Here is a 23,775-nt window from a genome sequence, read left to right as displayed (position 1 = left end):
CTGAAGACAGGGTTTCTTTGTGTTGCCCAGTTGGCCTTGGAACTCGCTCTGTAGACCAGGCTGGCTTCTGTCTCCCAAGTGCTGGGATTAAATGCGTGAACCATCACAAGTGAAGGCAGCATGTGATTTTTTTTACATTGCAACTAAACTAATATTTGAGCATTTAATTAAAATACAAACTACTATACTGCAAATGGCCATTTGTATTATATAATACACAAACGTAAAAGAAAACACTTCAATTGTACCAAGGGTATCTGCTTTTGAATAATTCTCATAAAATTTATGGAAAAAATGAGAAATTGTTTAGTAATCATTTCCTTCCCTTATGTATTTTATACAAAACATTTCTGAATTTCAAGTTTATAGTTTCAAATACTAAAATTCAAAATATATAAGTATTTAAGGATATTTTTCTTAAACTCAAGTTGAAAATTTAATGTTTAAGGGTAAATTTTTCACTAATTAAAAGTCAGCATTAAGCATATGAGCATAGGAGAATATGAAAATACCTCCTTATGATGTCATCTGTGAAAACAGAAATTTAAGAATCCTGTACTTTTCTGAACCCCCTACATCCCACATCCTATTATCTACCTGGCAGGAAACACAGCCTTGATGGAAAATAAAATGAAAAACAGACAAAAAGAAATGGTGACGAGCGGAGATATGGTCAGGGGAAGCAAGATGGCCCGGGACAGAGCAGCCCTGTGATAAGGAGTCATCTCTCCTGGCTCTCCTTGACTCAGCACAAGAGAACCTACAATAATCCAGCTGCACTGCTTGGGCTCCTCTGGGTCCAGTTAGAGTCTGTATTTGATGGTTCTACCATCTGTCCTCAGTAGATTTACTGGTGCCATATGCTCTGTGGAACACACGGGCACCATGTGTGGGTACCAGTATATCGCTGCTGCCGCCACCACCACCACCGCCATCACCACCCCCCCCCACCAGACCCTACTCCATCTCTGTGTGTGTGTGTAGGTATATGGGTATATACATATATATTATGTGAGCTATATAGGGATATATTGATATAGATAGACACTAGATAAGTAGATGAGAGATAGAGAAATAAAGATCTTTGTTAGCCTGGAGAACTAGCAGAGACTATTAGTTCTGAAATGTCCATCCAACTTTTACTAGGAGTGTTCGCTCAAGCTGCTATTTGCATGATAATTATTCAAAAAATGGAAACAAAGAGTGTTACGTAAGACAAAGATGTATGTGTCTGTGTATTCCAGCTATTCTACTTCCATTCCATAGGTTGATGATGCAGAACTTTAACCTTGACCTTCCCTGTCAAACCCCTGGTCTAAATTATCCAATGCATTATTGGTTTTGTTTACCAAAAACAAACAGAACAGTAAGTGGTATAAATTGTTTTCTGTTTTATTATTCCACAATCACTCCTTTAAAAATAATTCTTCATGGAAACAACTGCTTCTACAAAATGCCAAGGTCAAATTGAATCCTATTTCTGTTCTCCAAAGAGCCAGTCACCTGATGTAATGTTGGTGTCACTGAGCAAAGGCAGCTCTGGACTCAGAGTCCCAGTACAAACCCTTCTAGTGGCTTCAGGATGGTCCTGAGAAAAGGATGACACTTTCACCTCCAGGGAGGCGATGAGAAGAGGGAGATCTAAGGCATGGTAAGGTTACATGGGACTTGGTTTAAACATGGGCACGGATCTGCTATGACACTAACTTGTTCATGCTTTAAACGTATCAGTGAACAGTAAACCCACACCAACCTAGATAAAGAAGCTGAAGTTCAAAGAAAGGAAACAGGATTTTAGTGCTACAATATTAGCATTTATGTTAAACTTTTAATAAAAGCATACTATGGCTTCCAACAATAAAATTTCATAAATGTCAGTTTTCAGGGCACTATGGAAGTTTATTCATCTGGAAGATGGTTTGTGATGTATTGTAAGACAATGAAGAAAACATATATAGCCCTGTTTTATAAATTCATGAGAAATTATATTTCAAGGGTTCATCTCATCACGTGGCCCCATATCCCAGGGAGGAAACCTCTTGCTGGACAGGCCAGGGTCACAGGACATTAGCAGTGCAGCAGAAGCCTTGCCCGGCACTACAATCAGGGTCTCTGACATTACCCACAACCTCTGGGGATTCCTTCTAGAAACACTGAGCAACTGTGGAAGAGGGCGAGCCCAGTGACATCAGAATTAAGATGACATCTTTAAGAATTCTTCAGAGGACTGTCAGGCTTATATGTCCTCTCTATTATTAAAAGTGGGCCCAATTATAAAACTAACATTACAAAAAAGGATCTCAATCCTATGCAAGCACAGACTCCTACAGGATTTAGATGACACAGGAACAAAGTTTCTTAGGAAACATCCTAAGTCAAAGTCTTCCTCACCCAAATTCATTCAAGGCCATGGGGATAAGCCTGATTTGTTTTCTTTTTCTTTTCTACTGAGGTGGAGCTGGCTTTTGGTTTGTTTCTTTGGTTTCAAGACTTGAATCCAGAGTCCTCCACACGCTTGGCAGGTGCGCTACCAGAGCTACACCAGCAGCCGCAGCCCGGCTTTTGGATGAATCGACGTTGTGGCACAGAAACGTGAGTCAGGCAGCTAAGATAATGTCTTTCTCTTTCTGGAGGCTGAGAGGTCTACCTGCCTGGCCATGCATAGACATACACTAATGGATGTCCGCTGACTTCCACATTTCCAGAAACTTCCATGTGGGGAGACCAGCAACAGGAACAGCTGCCTGTACCCTTTTCAAAGCAGTTCTATTGCCTGGAAAGAGGCTCCATTTAGGAAACAGGACATTCCAACTGTTCCCACAACCTCCAGCCCTTAGTCACACTAACGTTTGACCATCACGGCTGTGACCGGCACAAGAAGCGCTGGTACCGAAGGACACAGGTTTTACTCGCTTCCTTCAGTCTCAAGGCGGATGCTGTTTCCTGCTGCTTTATGGCTCTCCTAGCTTCTGAGTCTACCCCTCCAAGCATGGGGCTCAAAAACCACTACAGATCCTGTGCTCGCTCTCTACAGAATGACATCTAATGAGCGTGACTGATCAGAGTAATAGCAGGCTCACTGTGACACTCTAATACTATTGCATGGATGACCAACAAATGTGAATGTGACCAGGAGACAATGGCTAGCAAAAAATGAACTTGCCTATAGAATGAAGACCTTTGGTGGAAATTAGGAGGAATTTGCCTATGAATGGCTACAAAGTTTCAGAAAAGATTCCCCAACAAGAGGAGTGTAAACATACTTGAAAGCCTGCAGACCTGGATAAGCGACTGAGTTTATCGCTGGTTTAAGCACAACTGCAAACTGTTTTCTACACTGGAGTCCCGAGCAGGAAAACCTGTAGCTGCACACCATGTATCCTCTCACTGTGTCTAAGAGACAAGGCACAGACTCCGAGTACAGAGTCAGTGGAACAAGACAGGCTGTGCTCCAGTACACGCCCGATTTTGGTAAGTTGTATGAACACACTGAAAAGTAGCAATGAGAAATTCAGGAACAGTAATTTATCATCATTCAAAAGCCTTGAGGACTTACATAATTCAATGTGCTATGCTTCTGTAGAACCAGAAGTGAAGACCTGCTTGCATCAGTACCACCAACCCCAGAGTAATGCCTGAATTGCGACAAACTACGATAACACTAGGACCCAAGAGCGTTTCATCTCCACTACAATGAGGGATCATTACAGACTGCTTTGAAATTAGGGTAAGGAAATTCTGTAAGAATTTTCCTCAGCAGTAATATGGAGAGATGGATCCATGGAAGACCTACACAGAAGCTTAGCCATGAACTAGACTTTGAGACAAAGGTTAATGACCAGGACTTTACTGCAGGAGAGGGCAGAGCACTGTCCTGAGCTGGGAATGGACCTCACCAAGACTTCATCAAGTCCCTGAGTGCTGACTGCTTGTTCTGCATGACCTGGGCAATATGCATCTCTCTTCTGATGATGTGAAGGAGACCCAGATGTGAGACACGTTAGCAAGCAACACTCTTGGCAGCACACATCCTAACGCAGGGAATCTGGGCGGTGCACAGAGGTGCACAACATACCATCAAACCTAATCATTACATGTCTAAAGACTCCACAACCAAATCATGCAAGCTGAAAAGTTTGATCTGTATCAAGTTAACGAGAGGCAGAACCGGCCTGAGCCAACACTAGTCAGAAAGCGGTTACCTTTGAGGACTGTTGATGAGGGAACATATAGAACCTTCTGAAGCAATAGGAAATGCCTTTATTGTGATCTAGAGTATATATAAGACCTAACTGCTGTCGGTGCACACACAAATGTAAACACACATATATATACGTGAGTTTATAATAGATTTGTAAAGGGAAAGTCTTAATGTTTTTAAGATAAATTTACACAGCACTGCAACATGTAAACTGTAAATTCTAAAGGTTCAAAAGATTTAAATTTCTCTATTGCCGTAATACTTTGATAATCTTTGATAAATCTGATGAGTAAAATTATTTCAATTATTTGTTCTTGAGGCCTTTTGAATATCTCAAACATAAAAGGCAAAGTGATGAATGTGGGTGTTGAGTGAACTTAACTAATCTAAGACAAGCAAGAAGACAGAAAGCAGCAGACAAGCAGAACTGGCAGGCAGAGCAGAGCCGCAGTCGGAGTGGGAAGTCACATTTCTGCAGACGAAGTGCACAGCTGCCACCTAGCAGACAAAGTTGGTGTGACCTCTGCAAGGCCGGGCAGAGCTTCAGAAAACAGACACACCAAAACACGTTTCCTGACAACACTCTCAAAACAAAGAGCTTAAATCCTACCTGCTAGTTTGGACAGCAGCTAACTGATCAAATATTCACGCTCTAAAGTAGCCGATCAAAGCTCGGAGCACAGGGCGGGTACTGGGAAGCTCCGAGGTCTCAAATCCTATTCCACTTTACAGTGTGCGCTCTGTACTAGTTCCAAGGCTGTGGGTTGCCGTGTACAGCCTCCAGAAGGACAGGCAGTTCCCGGGTGTACCCTCTATTTGCTCTTTCCCGAACTCTACCTGGAGTCTCGAGTGAACTCTAAATAAAGCAGGTGCCAGGTAACAGAAAGAAAGAAGCACATTGTGCGCTGGGTGCTGGGGAGAGGTGCGGAGCGCACTTATGGTTTCCACACCTCAGGGGAGCTCTGGGCATCTGCAGGAAGTGGGGCCTGGTCTTCTTTGTTTTAACAGCAGAGTTTCCCACTGAGGCTTCATCACCTCTGCAGCGTTTCTCCAGCCTACTAAAGGCAACACTTTACAGAGCTCTAAAGTTAAGGAGTAACTGATTCCTTGGTTAAGCATGGGCACTTGAGCATGCACGCACGCACGCACACACACACGCACACGCACGCATGTTTGCACGCACAGACTACAGTGAATCTGGAAAATAATCCAATGGGCAGAGAAGGCGTAGCAATAGCTCACGATCACATCACTTTTCCTAAACACTAGCTTAGATGCCATTACTTCATTACTTTCTGGCACCTGACCGTTCTGACCTAAGTAGGGCCTTCCAGCCTTAGCACAAGTATGATATGGCCACGGCCTCACAGTTACGGTCACCCTTACCAGCACAAGACACCTTCCAACAGTAACAGGCCCAACTCCATACAGTAACAATTTAATAAAGGAGGCCACTCAAGTCCTACAATCAGAAACAACTGGGGTGACAGGAACGAGGACTGAGGGTACGGTAGCCAGGAAATCAGGAGCAGCAGCAGTGCAGACAACTGAGAGGACCACGCACTGAAGTATGGGGTTTAAAGAAAACACAAGAGCCCACCCAGCAGTCACAAGACTAGAGTGGCAGGGTCCACTCTGGCCCTTGGTATCTGTGAGGTAGGACAAGTCAATTCACAGCTGCCGAACTCTATTTCATCACCTATATTTACCAAAGTGCAAAATCCACAGTGTTTCCCATAGACCTAAAAGCAAAGTCAGGGGCATGCCTTCTAAAAGGATTTCCTGATCAAGCAAGTGCAGGAAAGTATATACACTATAGACTACCTTTAGATTCGCAGTCTTAGGTTAGGGTAGATAAAGGCTCTAGAAAGTTAAATGTGGGCCTTTTGAAAGATAACCTTTCTAAGTGAAGGGTCTCCTAAACAGCCTCCTCTAAGGAACAATAATATCACCAAGCACATGTTACTATTTCTCAGAATACTAAAGACAGAATTATCATAGGACATACCAAGACCACTTCACCAAAAGCGTTGATGGCAAAGACCTACACATCTTTCAACACCTGTGTCCAGAGCAACACTGTTCATTCGGCCAAGAATCCAATACAAATGAGTGCATAAATAAAGTGTATACACTCTTACATAGTTCACTACGCTGCCCAGGCTAGACTCGCTGGCACTAGAATCACAGATGTAAACATGCCTGGCTTAGGAAACCTTTACGTGGTACAACGTAACGGACACAAACCCTGAAGTATATGAAGCACAGTGAGCCAGACACAAAAGGCCTAACATTTCCACTTTTATGAGGCACCTGTAGCATCAACTGATAGAGACACAAAGTAAAATGGTAGCAACCACATACAGAAGAAGAGGGAGGAGGACAGGGGGCTTTGTTTTATGAGTCCTGGGCTGTAAACTAGGAAGTTGAAAATGACCTAGAAATGGATAGCTGATAAATGTACAATAATGGAATGCACCTAACACCACTGAACTGTTATTAAAAAGGGTAAATTTCCCATTAAGTGTATTTTACCTTAAGTGAAAAAATTAGAGCTACTCTAACAATGAATTGGTTTTCTCTTAATTCTAATACTCGGTCACTATGAAATGAATAAAGTAGCTGACAGAAATTTCCTCACCTCCGCAACACTACAAATCGACCCCAAGGCTTCACCGCGGAAACCGTAGGTTGTCAGGTTCTCGAGGTCTTCGTGACTGTTTATCTTGGAGGTGTAGTACTTCACAGCCATCACAGGGACATCCACAGCCTTGATGCCCTCGCCATTGTCCCGGACCTCGATTTTATCAAATCCGTAGTTCTCCTGGCAAAGTGAGGAATATTTTCAATTGATAAAACTTAAACGGCGGCGATCACATTTAGAAGTGCAGGAAGCAGTCCGGCTGTTTGACAGCTTTAAGGGAGAGGTAACGCCACGTCAAGGGGAGCTCCCAACTTCAGCTCTGCCAAAGCCTAGGTTCGGTACACTGAGCAAGGGACCTCAGCTCAACTACAACACAAGGAGGTCAAACTAATCTCCTGAGTGTTCTATCAACTTGTTTACTTGCATAGGTATTTGTGGTCATTTATATTTAAACGCAAATTAAAAGTCTACCATAGATTTTATATATATCATCCCCCAAATGAAATAAAACACTATCACCAGCAAAAACTCACCTGCTCTATTCACCAAGAATCCAGCAACCATTCTTATTTAGTCTGATTTTTAATAAGTTCTCCTTTATTGCTTTCATAAAAAATTAAGTATTTAGTACCTTATAATTTTCTAAATTTCTCATTATAAATATCAAACAGAAAATTGTTGAGAAAATATATAACAGTAATCTCTTCTAAATTTGAAAATTAGGAAAGTAAGCTCCATTCATAGCTAATCCTATGATACTGAGCTCTGCACACACAAGAGAAACCAAGTTTCTATAATGACCCTGTTTCCCATGAATACGGTCACCAACTGTTATCAGCCTCGCTCCGAAAAGTCCTGCGGACATCACCACAGATGAAAACTACAGGAGGAAAAGCTTCTGGGATATATACTGGCTCCATAGCATACAAGGGTATCACACTGTAGTAACCTAAGCTCACACAGCACCTTGTCAGTACTGCTAAAAACACACCACGCATGTAAAGCATTATCAGGAAATACCTAAGATTTCGGCGTCAATCAAAAATTGTCTGACAGCCTGGACACAGCATGTCTGCTTCATTTTATTAAACAACAGACCAAAACATTGACCAGAGAAATGTCAATCTCGCAGCATAAATACCTCCAGGAATCTGAACAAAACAGGCCTGGCTGCAGTGTCAGGCCCAGCAGAGCCGTTCATTCAGAAATCCCGCGAAGTAGATGAGCAAATCTCCGGGTAGGTGACGGTGCTGATTTACTTTATAGGGACGCTTCCGTTGGCTTGTTAACATTGTTTTAAGAAAACATTTTGTCTTTGAGAGACACTTTATAACAAGAAACACATTTCAAGAGATAAACAGAACAGAAAAGAGGAACAGGTAAAGACCCACAGCAGGTAGGAAGGAGATGAATCTTTGTCTCCCTGTGAGTCTTAAATGGCACCTGTCGGATAAAGACACTGTCACTTGTATTCCATTGTCACATACCCTCTAATCAGACCAATTATATAAAACGCCTAAGAAAAATAGTCACTCTTGGGCCTTAATAAACTATTTCTTCACGTCGTAAGCACATGGAATATTATTCAAAGCAGGGGTCCCCAACCTTCCTGATGCTGAGATCCTTGAGTACAGTTCCTCATGTTGTGCTGACCCCAACCATAAACTTCCTTTCGCTGCTAATTCACGACTGTAATTTTGCTACTGTTATGAATCATATACAAGCTCTCTGATAGGCAACCCCTGTGAGAGGGTCGTTCGATTCCCCAAGGGGTCTCAACCCAGAGGTTGAGAACGGCCGATTTAAAGGCACAACTGGGCAGACATTCTGCAACTGTGCTCCTTGGTACAGCGGCAATTGTAGACTCTCTGGATGGACAGCGGTGTATGCACGTACACTCTTCAGCCTCACTCGTAATCTCAAACTGCAGGAGTGAAGCTTAGTAACTGTCTAACAAAGCCCCCAACTTAACCTGATGTACCCCAAATACCCTAGGAGTCATGGTCTTTGCTTAGTAACTACCTAAAAGACCCTGCTTAACCTGATGTACCCCCAACACCCTAAGAACCATAGTCTTTGCTTAGTAACTACCTAACAAAGCCCCAACTTAACCTGATGTACCCCAAACACCCTGAGAGCCGTGGTCTTTGCTTAGTAACGACCTAAAAAAAACCAGCTTAACCTGATGTACCCCAAACACCCTAAGGACCATAGTCTTTGATTAGTAACTGCCTAACAAAACCCCCAACTTAACCTGATGTATCCCAAGCACCCTGAGAGAAACCTGAAGCTGGGAACATTTGGTTCACTACTAGCTAATGAAGCGACTTAGGCAAGTTTTGGGAAGACTGAGTCTTTGTAAAACTGTTAACATTTTTTATGAGATGTACTTGGGAATTTTACCCATCTGAATTTTATCTGTTAATAAGCAAAAGCAAGATCTTCTCATTACAAAGTAGCCCTGCCAGAATTATGATATCACACTACTAGCAATAACACAAATATCTGATAATTAGATTTAAAAAAACATATTCTTGCTTTCAGTAATATAGACTTCAACTCCTAGTAAATAGTAGATAATAGGTAGGATGGACACAAAAATATAGGGTCTAAGTCTGTGAGCTTGACATTTGAAAAGGGGGGACACATCCAGACTAACTGCTGTGTGTCACCAGCACTGGGGGAAGCATCCAGACTAACTGCAGTGTGTCACTGGGGGACACATCCAGACTAACTGCAGTGTGTCACCAGCACTGGGGGAAACGTCCAGACTAACCACAGTGTGTCACCAGCACTGGGGGAAACGTCCAAACTGCAGTGTGTCACCAGCACTGGGGGACACATCCAGACTAACCACAGTGTGTCACTGGGGGAAACATCCAGACTAACTGCTGTGTATCACCAGCACTGGGGGAAACATCCAGACTAACTGCTGTGTGTCACTGGGGGAAGCATCCAGACTAACTGCAGTGTGTCCCTAGGGGTCACCAGCACTGGGGGAAACGTCCAAACTGCAGTGTGTCACCAGCATGCTCCCTAAACCTTTCCCATCCATAATTTCTTTTTTCTTCTCTATTTGCTGATGTCTAGAGACAGGGTTTTGCTGTAGATGCTCTTGTACATTTGTCACTCGTGTTAATTTAATATAACACTGATTGGCCAGTAGCCCAGCAGGAAGTATACGCAGGGCAACCAGATGAGAAGAATTCTGGGAAGAGGGAAGGCAGGGAGTGATGGAGGAAGGTCATTGGCTAATAAAGGCACTGCCCTGGCCCATTTTATTGGTTAGAGGATAGGTGGGAGGAGTAAACAGAACAGGACTCTGGGAGGAAGAGGAAGTGAGGTCAGAGACTCCACCGCTCTGCTCTCGGGAGCAGACGCCTCAGGGAGATGCCATACTCCCAGCTCCCAGGCAGACACACGCCATGAAGCTCGACCCAGGATGGACTAGGCTAGAATCTTCCCGGTAAGACCGGTGCTCACTGATTATTAGAGATGGGTTGATCGGGATATCAGAATTAGCCAGTAAGGGCTAGGGCAGAAGGGCCAAGCAGTGATTAAAAGAATACAGTTTGTGTGTTGTTATTTCGGGGCATAAGCTAGCTGAGCAGGCAGCCGGGGTGCTGGGGACGCAGCCGCGCCGCCCTTATTATTACAAGGGAGAGGCAGTCAACAGCCAGACAGAGGAAGCAAGATGAAAATGCTGCACTAAGAAAAGGGACCAAGCCACGTAGCTAAATATAAACAAGAATTATGGGTTAGTTTAAGTTATAAGAAATAGTTAATAATAAGCCTGAGCTAAAAGGACAAACAGTTTATAAATAATATAAGCTTCTATGTGTTTCTTTGGGACTGAATGGCTGTGGGACCAGGCAGGACAGAAACTTCTATCTACAGGGTTTCTCTGCAGCTTTGGAGCCTGTCCTGGAACTCTCTCTACAGACCAGGCTGGCCTCAAACTCACAGAGATTCACCTGCCTCTGCCTCTTAAGTGCTGGGACTAAAGGTGTGAGCCACTACTGTCTGGCTTCCATCCATAATTTCTTTTCAAATACCAAAGTTCTGCCCAATCTGTGGTATACAGATATGTAAAATAGGTATACAAATCCAATATTTAATAATTGAAATAATACCTTGTTATACATATAATTTTACCATTTATTAAAGATGAATACATATTTGCACACTGAGAAGATAGGTGAAGGTGCTGGTTTATTTTTACATAATTAAATCACGGAGGAACATTTGTTATTTTGGAACAGAACATCTTCAGCACTTTAAGGTTTGATCTGATTCTATAATAGTCAATGTTCATAACACATTTTGCATATATATGCTGCATAAATACATTTAGGGCCTATGGTGATTTGAATTAGAATGGCCCACATAGACTCATTATGGGGAGGAACAGGAGGTATGGCCTTGTTGGAGGAGCTGTGTATCTTGGGGTAAGCTTCAGGCCCAGTTTCTCTCCCTGCCTCTAGCTGCGGATCAGAATGTAGCTCTCAGCTACTTCTCCAGCACCATGCTCGCCTGCATGCCACCATGTTCCCTGTCATGATAACAGACTCACCTCTGAAACCGTAACTGAACTAAATGCTTTCTAAATTGGCTACGTCATGGTGTCTCTTCACAGCAACAGAAAAATAACTCAGACATACGTTGGTGCCAGGGACTGGGTATTGCTATGACAGACCTGACCATGCTGCTGCTTGGAGAAATGTGGAAAACATTTGGACCTCGGGTAGGAAAGCTGTTGAATGCTGAAAGTTTTATGTATTATGAAAGTATTAATGGGCCATCCCAGTATAATCTTGGAAGACAGTGGTGCTGAAAGCAATCTGGATTATAGAGGCCTAGCTCAAGAAGTTTCAGGAAAATATTAGTGCTATTATCCAGGCAAATGCAAACCTGCCCTCCCCCTTGGGGACCTGGCAGGGGCAGAGTGGCAAATCCTGCACACCTCAGGCATTACCCTGGCCAGCCCAGGGCCTTCTGGCTGCTATGTCACTAGGTAGTCTGTACACAGGTGCAAAGGTCCCTTTAAGAAACAATCCACGCCTATTCCTGCTCTCTCTGCCATTTCTCTAAGGAGGCAGATTACTCTCTCTCTTCTCTCTCTCTCTCTCCTCCCTTCCCTAATAAACTTCATTCCCATGCAATGAATGATAAACATCATCATTCTGATGGCACGTTTGTCCCATGCCATAAGATCCCTAAGATCCATGGTACCACCCTGAGCCACATATAATTACACTTGCCCTGCTGGGTTTCCTTATTATACTATACACTCTCTCTGCATTTTACGGTGGTCCTGTATGTTTATTCTGTGGTATTTTATGTTAGAAGTACATAATTTGATTTTGATTTTCCTGGGAGTTACAGCTAAGAGATTGCCTTGAATGTCATAAGAAACGTTGGATTTTTAAGGTGCGAGACTGTGAAAGACGATGGTGACTTCAGAAGTTAAAGTAAAATGTATCTTGCTTTATGATATGACTACAAGTCTCTGTGGACCTGTACTGGCTATTCTTGGTTGTCAACCTGACTGTATCTGGATGAACGATAATCCAGAAATGGAGGGCACACATGTGATCTGGATCTTGAGGGAAGATCTTGAGGCGGGAAGACACACATTTAATCTTGGCCACACCTTCTGCTGGAAGCCTATACATACATACATACATACATACATACAGAGAGAGAGGGATTCATCACACACACATATGTAGAGAGAGTCATTCCATACATTCTAGAGAACCCTGACAAATATGGCGGTCTGAATAGGAATGACCCTCATAGGCTCAGATATTTGAATGCTTAGTGTCACTAGTAGGTGGGGCCTATTTGGAGAAGAACCAGGAAATGTGGCCTTGGAGGAGGTGTGTCTCAGAGGGTGGCCTCTCTGCCTCCTGCTGGAAGATAAGGATATAGGCTCTTGGCTACCACTCCAGTGCTCTGCCTCCTGCTGGAGGATAAGGATATAGGCTCTTGGCTACCGCTCCAGTGCTCTGCCTGCCTGCTGCGTGCTCTCAGCCGCTCTCTGAAACCGGAAACCCACACTCAATGCTTTCTTCTTTAAGTTCCCTTGTTTATGGAGTCACTTCACAGCCATAGAAAGGTGTCTAAGAGATGCTAGTGCAGAGACTGTGAGGCAGGCTACGCTAATCCCAACCCAAAGTTCAAGTAATGATTGTTCTATGAAAGTTCAGTCACTAACTAATATAGCAAATTTAAAAACCTAACATCCTAATACAATACAATAATTTGGAATAAAAGAGATTTACATGCTGAGGAATGAGAGCAGGAAAATATCTAGTCTTTGCTTTCATAATTGAATGTGTATCTGTCTATAAGAACAGGCACCCTAGCATATAAAGTAAGAATAATTCACCACATACAACAGTCTGAACTCACGGTGAGGTTAAGTTATAGGCAGGTCCCGGCAGCATCACACTGCAGGCGTGTACTGTGTGTTCAGAGGCCAGGTTGTCACACAAACAACCAAGGACACACGTTAAAAGAAAACAGACATTTGGCTGAGTGTTTGGGTGATGACCCCTATCTGGCTTAAGTTTTTCCTGTGATTTCCTTTAGCATTAGTATAATCTTGGTTTAAATTACAATCTACTCTTTAAACTGTATTCCAAACGCCCAACACCTGGAAATGAAAGTCCAGCAACAATCTCTCAGGAAAACCTGTCAGGTCCATTAGCTGTAAAGGCATGGCACTCACCAGTTTCACGTCGATGCTGGTGGCTCCAGCATCCAATGAGTTTTCGATGAGTTCTTTCACAACGCTGACCACTGACGTGATTATCTGGGAACTGGACAGGAGGCGAACTGTCGCGGCAGGCAACTGCTTCATCCTCGCGCTCAGCAGAGTAGCTAGAACAGAATCACAAGGTGTAAAGAGGAATTGTAAACATTTCTGACTTGTATAGGCCAGATGATAACAACAGGCGATACCTTAGGAGCATACCTGTGCTGAGGAATTATGTATGCAAGGCTTGAGGTAAGCTCACACAGTGTGAGACAATAAACTTCCTACTAATATCCTTAGAAGCGGGTAACACTGCCATCTCCATTTTGTAAGATCACTGAGGTATGCAGGAGGAACTAAGTTCATTCAGTTATCAAGACACAGGGTCAAGACCTTGATACAAGAAGTCCAAAAACATATGTAATTAGTTACCTCTCACTGCTACACAACAACTCAAACAGCTCTAAAAATATCCACAAGACTTTCAGGTAAGTCGGCAGGCTGGAAGCTCCCTCCATGCCAGTGAAGTTGAAGCACCCGAGAAAGAAGAGAAAGGAGCAGGCATGGAAGGAGTTGGAGAGAGAAAAGGAAAGGAGGAAGTGGTGAGAACAAGATGACAAAGTGCTAAAACAATAAAAATAAAAAAGATATTTAAGTGATTAAAGATTTAAGTGATTAAGGCAAGACAGACTTTATCAGCAAAGAGAGAAAGAGAAAAGCTTTGGGAGGTCACACAGTTAATGTCAGAGCAGCATACCGAGGGCAGAGGAGAAGATAGGCACAGCTGAGAGGTAGTGCCAGCCAGCCAAGAGGCAGTAGTCACACAGTGCTGCTCACAGCAGGGGAGCGGAAGGTAGCAGTCTCACCCAAGACCCTCCAGGATACCCCGAAGGTATTCAAAACCAAAAGATGCACAAATCATAACACAGAAACATACTAGAAATAAAAGCAACAGCACTCCTCCAAAGGACCACACTGAAAGGGCTGGGGTTTGAGGTTCACAGGGGACCCTGAGGCAGACTGTCCTTTTGAGCAAGAGATTTATTCATAGAATTAACACCATGGAAAGACAGCGTGGCAGGCATGCCTACTAGAGTCCAGACCCACAAGGCATACGGAGCCCTTTCTTTATAGCGCTGCTTAGACAAATCATTGAAATTTAAAAATCAATGAAGAAACTTGATAGTTAAACTATACTACACATCTAATGGTTCATCACTGCAACAAATATTCTATCCAATGGACACAGAGAACACACTCTCACCAGCCTGTGGAAGCTCTGCTAAAACAGACAGCACTGTCAGCCACAAACTGAGATTCAAAGAGCCAAAAAATTTGCTGTCTTATCAGACAATAATGAAATCAACAGCAACTAGAACTAAAAAAGTTGGACAGTACTTGGAAACTGAATGGTACATTCTAGAACGACCAGAAAGCAAAGACAAATTTTTTAAAAATTTTCTACAATCAAATGAAACAAGTCACAGAACAATTTTTGGAGGCTGGAGGGATGGCTCAGTGCTTGAGAGCACTGGCTGCTCTTGTAGAGGACCTGGGTTCAATTCCCAGCACCCACATGGCAGCTCACAGCTGTCTGTAACTCCAGTTCCAGGGGATGTGACATCCTCACACAGACATACATGCAGACAAAACACTAAGGCTAATGCACATAAAATAAAAATAAATAAATTTAAAAAGATTCTCAGTTTAAAAAAATAAATAAGTAAATAAAACAATTTTCAAAAGGAAGTTTAGAGCTTTGACAGCTTACATGAAAACAGGAGAAAGATTTTCAGTACTAGCAAAGGATGCACCTCAACTGAAAACAAAGCAAACCCAAAGGAATTGGAGAGCAAATAAGGACCAGGGCAGCAGCTAATAAAAGGCTGAAAAAGTCAATGCGCAAAGTCAGAGTTGTTAATCTAAAAAAATAAACAAGATTGACAAAGCCCTAGCCAAACTAAAACAAAGAGAAGATTCTAATCTATGAAGTTAGAAAGTCCAGGGGATCATTCCAGTAGACTGTGGTGGTTTGAGTAAGAACGTCCCCCACCGTGTGGGAGCTGGTGCACACCTTTAATCCCAGCACTCGGGAGGCAGAGGAAGGTGGATCTCTGAGTTTGAGGCCAGCCTGGTCTACAGAGTTAGTTTCAGGACAATTAGGGTTACACAGAGAAACCCCGTCTCGAAAAAGAAAATAAATTGAATGTCCTCACAGTCGCAAGCATTTGAAACACTTGTTCCCCAGCTGGTGATGGCCTTTGTGGGTTGCCTTTTAAAGCTCTGTTCCCCTGAGTTTGGGCACCAAGAGGCTGGCACCAGCCCACTCTTGATGGCAGGAGTCATCAATAAAAAGGACTAACTACCTCACATGGGTCGTCTCGCCACCACACGGGTGCTGGAATCTGAACCTGGATCCTCTGCAAGAGCAGCAAGTGCTGTTAACCTCTGAGCTGCAGCTCCGGCCTGGGGAAGGGAAAAAGAAGGGACACGGAAGAGGTGAACACACTGTCATGAGAGCAGGAGGGCGGGAAGGGAGACAGAAGATGAGTCACAGCTGAGACTAGCGAGGAGGAAGAACGAAAACAATGGAGGACACGTCTGGCGAAAATGACACAGTAAATCCATTATTTTCGGGCAAACTTAAATAAACAAGACAGAAAAATCTACAAATAGCGCAAGTGGGAGAAAACTGCTGTTTTTCTATTTTTCGGTCCACGGGTTTCAGTATAACCAATGTTATACTGAACAATTCTGGTTTCCTTCCTACTGAATTCCAACCACCTGCAGGAGTCACCAGCTCGAATCAAAGTATTCCCTCCACTTAGCCACAGTCAAGCCGGTGTGGAGGAGCTCCATTTCTCATCCATTCTTCTGTCTTCACACTCAGCCCCGCCCTCAAGAACTCAGCACCCAGACCCTGTTCTGAGCTCTTCAAACGCGAACTGCGTGTGAAAATGAGGCAGTGTACACATTCATGATTTTATCATCATTTAAGATGTGTAAAATAAATGTAAACATTCTCAAGTTCAGAGTTGCTTATGTTGACCTTCCCTTAAAGGACAGAAAACCAGAAGTAACTAGGAAGGTTGGTACACAGGATTTTCTTCTGACAGTGAATCACTAGGGGGCCTAGCTTGCCCAGAGGCCTTCAAGCCCTCAACCCCAGGCTGATCCACTTCCCACTGCAGTCACTTCAGGGCACTCTGTTTATTCAGATTCATTTGTGTCTTTACAGCTTCCACGGCCTCAACTCTGCAAGTGCGGACCATTACTCTTGGAAGATTTTTTTTTTTTTTTTTTTTTTAGGTAATAAGGAGGGATAAAAACAGAATGACTGAGTGAATTACTTCTCAAAAGTTAGGCAGAAATTTTTACCGCAAATATATTTCCTTAAATATCCTGGTCCAAACATCAGATCACTGAGTCACACAGGGCAGTGGAACCACGGGGACAGGTGAATTTTAAAGACCTCTTTAAAGAAGTCACCACTTGGCTGCCAATAGTTGAAGAATGCTAAGAACTGCTACAATAAATGCAGCATGTCATATGCCTGGCTGGCCATGACCACACGATGCCCGCACCTTAGGGTGTGGATCTCGCAGCTTCCCAGGTGCCTCCTTAGTCATGCAAAGGCTGTGATGCTCCAGAATGCCTTTCTAGACCCCAGGGCTCTTTCGAATTGGCTGTCAAGACCTTGAGCAGCTTTTAATACAAATTAGTCAGGCCCGAGACATGCTGAATTACTTCTGCATCACTAGGCCTAAAGCAGGTCTCTAAGCATGTTGGAAAGAACCTTTGTGCAGGCTACAGGTCCTTCATAAGATGAACCAACATGCAGACAAAACTCTCTGTTCAAAACAGAAACAAGAGCAACAACAACAACAAAAAATTCCCAAAATTTAAAATGAAAATTCTATCACTTAAAAGACACACTGGAAGGCTTCTGCTGTTGCGGGTATGTAGCCCCGCCAGCTTGGAATTCATGGAACAGACCAGGCTAGCCTCTAACGTGCAGAGATTCCTATTTATTTATTTATTTTGTATACAATATTCTGTCTACATGTTTGCCTGCAGGCCAGAAGAGGGCACCAGACCTCATTCCAGATGGTTGTGAGCCACCATGTGGTTGCTGGGAATTGAACTCAGGACCTTTGGAAGAGCAGACAACGCTCTTAACCTCTGAGCCATCTCTCCAGCCCCCCCGAGATTCTCTTATTTGTACCTTCCAAGTGTTAGAATTACAAGTGTGCATACGACAAGGAGGGAGCTTTATATCTGCCTTCACTTACGCCTAGCTTCAGAAAATATCTTGGGACAATAACGGTTACCTTGACAACATGTAATCCGTCTAGAAAGTAAAGTTTTGGTTTTTTTCTGAGGGTTGGGGGAGAACTGTTTAAGAAAAAAAAACTCTAAGTAACTCCACACAACTAAGTACATGTTCACTTGATGAACTGAGCCTATAGAAGTTAATTTTAAACAAAACGATAACACAAAGCAGGAAACCCAGAGATCAGCTAAGGGTTCTTTCTCAGGCCATGTAAACCCACCTGTCATGTAAAAAGCTACAGTAACTGAGCAGCAAGCAGGAGGGGCACGCATTGTAACAAGTACACAAGGATTTTAACCATAAACTAGGAAGAGGCTAACTTCCTGGGTTCTTCCAAGTCACCATTATCTTTTGCTATCATAAAGAAGGCAAAGCTGATTGGCACAGTAGAGAAACAGACCAAATCCCAAAACCCAGGTCTTAGTATCTTCTGAAGCAAACTTAAATTCCTCTGCAAAAAAGTTTTCACCTATAAAAATGGAGACACTGACTCGGTGGTTAGCTGCAAGGATCAATGAATGAAGCAGCTACAAAAACAGGCACGGGAGAGGACAGACGAGGATGGGGGGGCGGGGGCGCCATAGTGAAATCAATGACTTTGTGTGTTCGCAGAGATGAAAACCAGGACGCCTAGCAGGACATACACAGCTATCTACAGTCCTAAGCTTGGAAGGCTGGGGAAGATGAAATCTGGGCCGTTGCAGGGAGTCAAACGTCATATAAATGGTAAAGGCCTAAAATGCAATTATTCTTCTGTGGTTGCGGAGACTGAACCCAGGGCTTTACACACGCCCTTTTTCTTTCTAAGACAAGGTCTCACGAAGCTGCCACGGCTAGTCTTGAACTCACTCTAGTGCGGGCCGGACCTGAATTTGCCTTTCTCCTATCTCCACCTCCCAAGGAGTGGGACTCCTAAGCCTTGCCATCAGGACAGACTGAAAACGTACCACGTTCCGGTGTGGGATCATAATGTAGAAGCAGAGTGGGAATTCTTTTCTACTACTAACGATAATTTTATTGAGTTTCGGGGTAAACTGTCTGAAGGGAAGTAGGTACCTATACCTATCTCTCAACAATTGTTCGGAAGTCTCCAAAACTTTCTCGTTTTGGGAGAATACTAAACCTCTATTATCATAACATTCACACAAATTAATGCTACCTATGACAGATAGAAAGTGTCTTCTGTCTCCGGCCTTACACACTGGACAGTATGACAGCCAACGGCCCCATGGAGAGCTATGAGCACTTGAAATGGCTATTAGACAATACTGTCCCTTCAAGTGTTCAGAACCTCTCTTATTCTCTACAATGTTACAAAATACTTTTTTTCCAAATCCCTACTTTTACCCCAGCTCTTCTAATACAAGTTTACAGAGATCGTGACAAGTCACAGAACCTGGCCGCCATCCCATTGTGTCTTAGCGGTTCCACACAGTGATTATCTCCTGCCTTGTCCGCTCTGCAGTATCAGGTCACACCTGTGTCCTGTCCACTCCTGTGTCCTCTGGAAATGAGTAACACAAGTAGGGCCCTCTGGGACACAATAGATCATGAGGATAAAGGCCTCAGGACGGCAACACGAGTGCTCATTGAGGAGCCCTCAAAGCTGCTTGGCTCCTCTGTACCCAGTGACACAGACAGGAGGTGCCCTCTGTGACTCTCGGAATCCAGTCCCTCAGCAGCTACAGCATCTGCCTGGATCTCAGACCTGCCAGCCTCCAGAGCGGTGAGAAGCTCCCGTTGCTGCGCCCCTTCCCGGTGTGCGGTCCTGTGTTCTGACAGCTGGGACCGACACCACCAACACCCTTTCGCCTCCCTTTGTCTGTCTAGCCCACTGGCCTGGAAAGCAAACACTAGCCAAGTACCTTCCCCTAACCCTCTCACTGCAACCATTCGCTCCTTGGCTGTGTGGCCAAGCTTGAGGAAGTCCTGGAGCTAGACTGTTACAAACTCCTATCGCCAAATCATTTCTAAACCGTTGTCAAGCAGCCGCCTTTGCAGAACTCTCGTTTGCTCAGTAAGGATCTCTGAAGGAATACATCCTTTCCTTGGGACCTATGCTGCTTTTTCTTTGTGTCGGTATTTAGGGTCAAACTCGGGTCTTTTGTATGGCAGGCAAGCGCTGAGACGCCATTGCTGTATCCCCAGTGAGTGACCACAGATATTTCTATCTATCTCTCTCTGGTAACTCTGGCTTTCTTCCCAGGAATGTGAGCATTCCCCAGCATTTCTCCCCTGTTCTTAGATAACTCAATACCCCAACCTAAATCTGTATGGTCACGTGATCTCACTCTTCCCAAGAAGACATTTCTAACAGTGATTGTCACTGCCGCCTCAGGTAAGAGTCTGTAAAACAGACCATACTTCTCACTGTGTCTCCCTCAGGCTTGCCGCTTAGCTTTGCTGTGGGGTCTCTCCTGGTGGTCCCCATGGTCCGTCAGGAACTTCCATTTTCCTTTGTTAGAATAATCTATCTGTTTCCCACTACCCAGCTTCCTCTTAATCACTTCCAATGTCAGCCACAGCAATCCTTTTCTGATCACCCACTGGAATGACCCCCATCTCTCCCACACTCTTTAAGCACTCGGCTTGTATCACGCAGAAGACACTTGTCGAAACCTTATCCTAAATTACCTAACCTTTTGACTGTAAGGAATCACACAGTATGTATCTCCGAATGCAAAAAAAAAAAAAAAAAAAAAAAAGGAAGAAAAAAAGAGAGAGAGAAATTACAGTACTTTAAGGCTGGTAACCAGTCCATGGTTAATGCAGGGACGCTAAGAATAATTTTACTACTAAGTGCTTGCCCTCCGAACAAGTTGAGAGTCTCAACTCCCTCCAACTGTATGTTTAATATTACACTCCTAGACTCCACACCATCCCCAGCCCAGTGTATCTCCTGTTCTCGACATCATCCCCCCCTCCCCCCCAGTCCAGTCCAATGTACCTCCTGGTCTCCGCATCATGATGCATCTATAAAAAGAAAGAGACTCGGGAACTTAGGGAGAAAACAACACATCTGAAGCACAATCCAACTGCTCCACAGACCCCAAATTCTAGACACTACACATACGTGCAAAGCCTTCTGCCAACTTTAAAAGCTTTCCCAGGGTTATTTCTGAAATAAAGTATCGCAAACTTTTTTTTTTAATTTTTTTTTTTTTGAGACAGGGTTTCTCCGTAGCTTTTTTGGTTCCTGTCCTGGAACTAGCTCTTGTAGACCAGGCTGGCCTCGAACTCCCAGAGATCCCCCTGCCTCTGCCTCCCGAGTGCTGGGATTAAAGGCGTGCGCCACCACCGCCCGGCCCAAACTTTTATAAATACAAATCATCAAGGCAAAGAAAATGTCATTTCAAAGATGATTCGGAACGAAACTGGATAGATTGATCAAGTCTTTTCTTCTCCTTCCTCAATGAGATGAACTTCTGGTATCCATATTTCTTCAGGGTGGCACTACACGTGACTTTTCATCAGGGATAAACACACACATCGATAGACTTTGAGACAAGACCCAGCATTACAAGCCGCTACACTCTCTAACAAGACCAACTTTTTAGTCTTGCACTCCAGAAGTCTGAGTACTGAGAGCTCCCACAACTGCCTTGCAGCCCCGAGGGCTTGACACACACACGCGCGCGCCTGGCCCGCCCCTGGCCCCGCGAGGCGGCTCCAGACCCCACGAGCATCGCCGGGCGTGCCCGACCGCCGTGACACTACCTTCCAGCTCGCGCGAGGTGAGGCACTCACCACCCTCCGCGACGCGCAGCCAGCCAGCAGGCAGACGCCGAGCCGCGGGGTCCACTCTGCGAGACGTCCCCGCCACCATCCGCAGCGCGCGTGCGCGTGCGTGCGCTCGGCGGGACGGGCGCCCGCGCGCCTCTCGGCCCCGCCCACCGCGGGGCGTGGGGATTAGCGCGTCGGGCAGCCAATCGGCTGCGGGTGGGCGCGGCTTGGCAGGCTTCCGGAAGCGGCGCGAAGTATGATCTCACTCCATCCTAAACACAGCTTCTCTCCAGAGTGTACTCTTATCCCCAAACGCCCTTAGCTGCATGGTGTTCGGATCTCTGGAATTAGTTAAGTGTTGAAATGTTTCTGCAACTGAACGAAACTCGTAGAGCTGCTGTGTTTCCAGTAAGGGAGGCGTAGTTAGCGAGCCGCACTGCTTCTGTGATGATGTGAAATGAGAGGTATTTACAGCGGAGGGCCAAGTACTGGTCCTTCCTAGGCTGGCCGTCTTGAAGTGCAGAACTCCGGTATGGGATGCCTCCGCCTAATGTGCTTGCTCTTTCTCTAAGAGGCTCGACAGGCAGGCTGGGCAGCTTAGAAGTTGATGGCAATGAGGGTACAGTAACTCAGCCCAAGGAAATGAGATATTGGTAAGAAACTAGGACCAGCTTACAGCATTGTGTGAGGGAAGGAGAATGCCAATCACTCATTCATAGTCAGATATATATATATATATCTCCAATACTCTAAAAGGAAATTAAACCCTTTGTAAATTTAATATTCTCTGTGATTCACTTTGTCGCGTAACTTACGTGCCTTTAAATCTATTCAGAATCAATGCCTCTCCCATTTCCTTCTATGATTCCCGCATTCCAATGAGAATATTTTCACTTTTAATTGATGCTTTAGTAATTCCTTCTCTTGTTACCTTCAGACTTTAATTACAGTATGCCTAGAAATACCCTTATAAATTAGGATACAATTAGTTTAGACACCGTGGGATTATAAACCTTATTTACTGGGTAATCTGTTTCTACAAATGACTTCCTAAACTAGATTCTTAATCTTTTAATAGATGATAGAAGTAATAAATCATAAGTGTGATCTTGTCAACTACAGCTATGGAGAAGCAACTCATTGGCCAAATTCTGGGTAAGTCTTTGTCAGATCTCATATCATAGAACCTACTAATTAAGAGCATCAGCAGTTTAAGTAAGGGAATTGCAATTACAGTAAACTATATCTATGATGGACAGGTAATTGTGTTTTGAAAGTCAGACTCTCGCTCCCATGTCACGTCTTTAATGCCAGGTCCAATCACTGCCCCTTGCCAAACCATTCCTAGCATGGGTAGCTAGGGTTGCTCCTCTGTATGGTGCTTCTGACACTCCCAACCTGCCTAACTCTCTGGCATTGGTCCGTGCTTCCACATTTTCCTTTCCAGCCACTTTGGATTTATTGGGCCGTCCATCACCAAAATAGCTCATTCACAGATGTTCTGGGACTTGTCAGGGGTGCTTACCTGGCAGGGGCCCGGATGTGCACAGACCTTGCTGTTCCTTAACCACCAAGGTTGCTGTTGTTACACATACTGGCTCCAGTTGCTAAGCTTCCCTGTCTCCTCCATCCATGCTACTTTCTCTCCTGCATCCCCTTCTTTCTTGTAATGATGTGACAAAACTTTTCCTCGGGAGATAAAATACATACGTCTACTCACCTGGTAGGAATCCCACAACAGACCGAAGTACGGACACCACCAAAGTCCAGCTTGGTGACCAGTGAGTTTTATTGGAATGACTTAGAGGACTATGGGTGATATTTCCCTAAAATAGGGTGAGGATGTACCTGATCCTTTCTCTCGCGGTGGCACCAACACTAACCGAAGGCAGGGCCGTTTCTTAAAATGTTCCGCAGTGCAATCAGAACTAAATTCGGACTCCTCTTCACCTCCGCGTGACCCTGTAGAAGTCTCGGTGCACGCACACCTTGGAGGAACGCCAGAGGGCAAGCTGGAAGTCTCGGGAAGTCCTTAAGCATTTCTTTACTACTGCGCTCTGGAGCCCCAGGAAGCTCAGCCGCCCCGAGAGCCGTGGCGCCGCCCCCTGGCG

General features: G+C 44.4%; 1 protein-coding gene across 11 annotated transcripts in view; it reads right to left on the bottom strand.

Annotated features, from left to right (window-relative positions):
* Positions 1-23,701, bottom strand: part of LOC121442190 (PMS1 protein homolog 1-like) — an 80,882-nt gene extending 57,181 nt beyond the window's left edge. For 2 of the 11 annotated variants that reach the window (XR_005973530.1, XM_041643637.1), the window contains exons 1-5: positions 21,659-21,760; positions 15,975-16,074; positions 13,828-14,001; positions 13,582-13,733; positions 6,843-7,025 (exon numbers count right to left, since the gene is read on the bottom strand). Coding sequence is in view for 10 of the 11 variants with exons in the window: in XM_041643637.1 (XP_041499571.1) it covers positions 6,843-7,025; positions 13,582-13,713 (315 nt within the window). In the remaining variant the exon portion in view is untranslated. Of the gene's footprint in view, positions 1-6,842; positions 7,026-13,581; positions 13,734-13,827; positions 14,002-15,974; positions 16,075-21,658; positions 21,761-23,189; positions 23,308-23,512 lie in introns of those variants that run through there. The other 9 variants (XM_041643638.1, XM_041643639.1, XM_041643640.1 and 6 more) reach the window with 9 other exon arrangements.
* Between the last annotated feature and the right edge of the window lie 74 nt (positions 23,702-23,775).

The sequence above is a fragment of the Microtus oregoni genome, unplaced genomic scaffold (genome assembly GCF_018167655.1).
Source record: "Microtus oregoni isolate MIOR12 unplaced genomic scaffold, Mior012 000087F_ref0000451, whole genome shotgun sequence".
NCBI classification, from domain to species: Eukaryota; Metazoa; Chordata; class Mammalia; order Rodentia; family Cricetidae; genus Microtus; species Microtus oregoni.
This window is presented reverse-complemented; position numbering and strand designations above follow the sequence as displayed.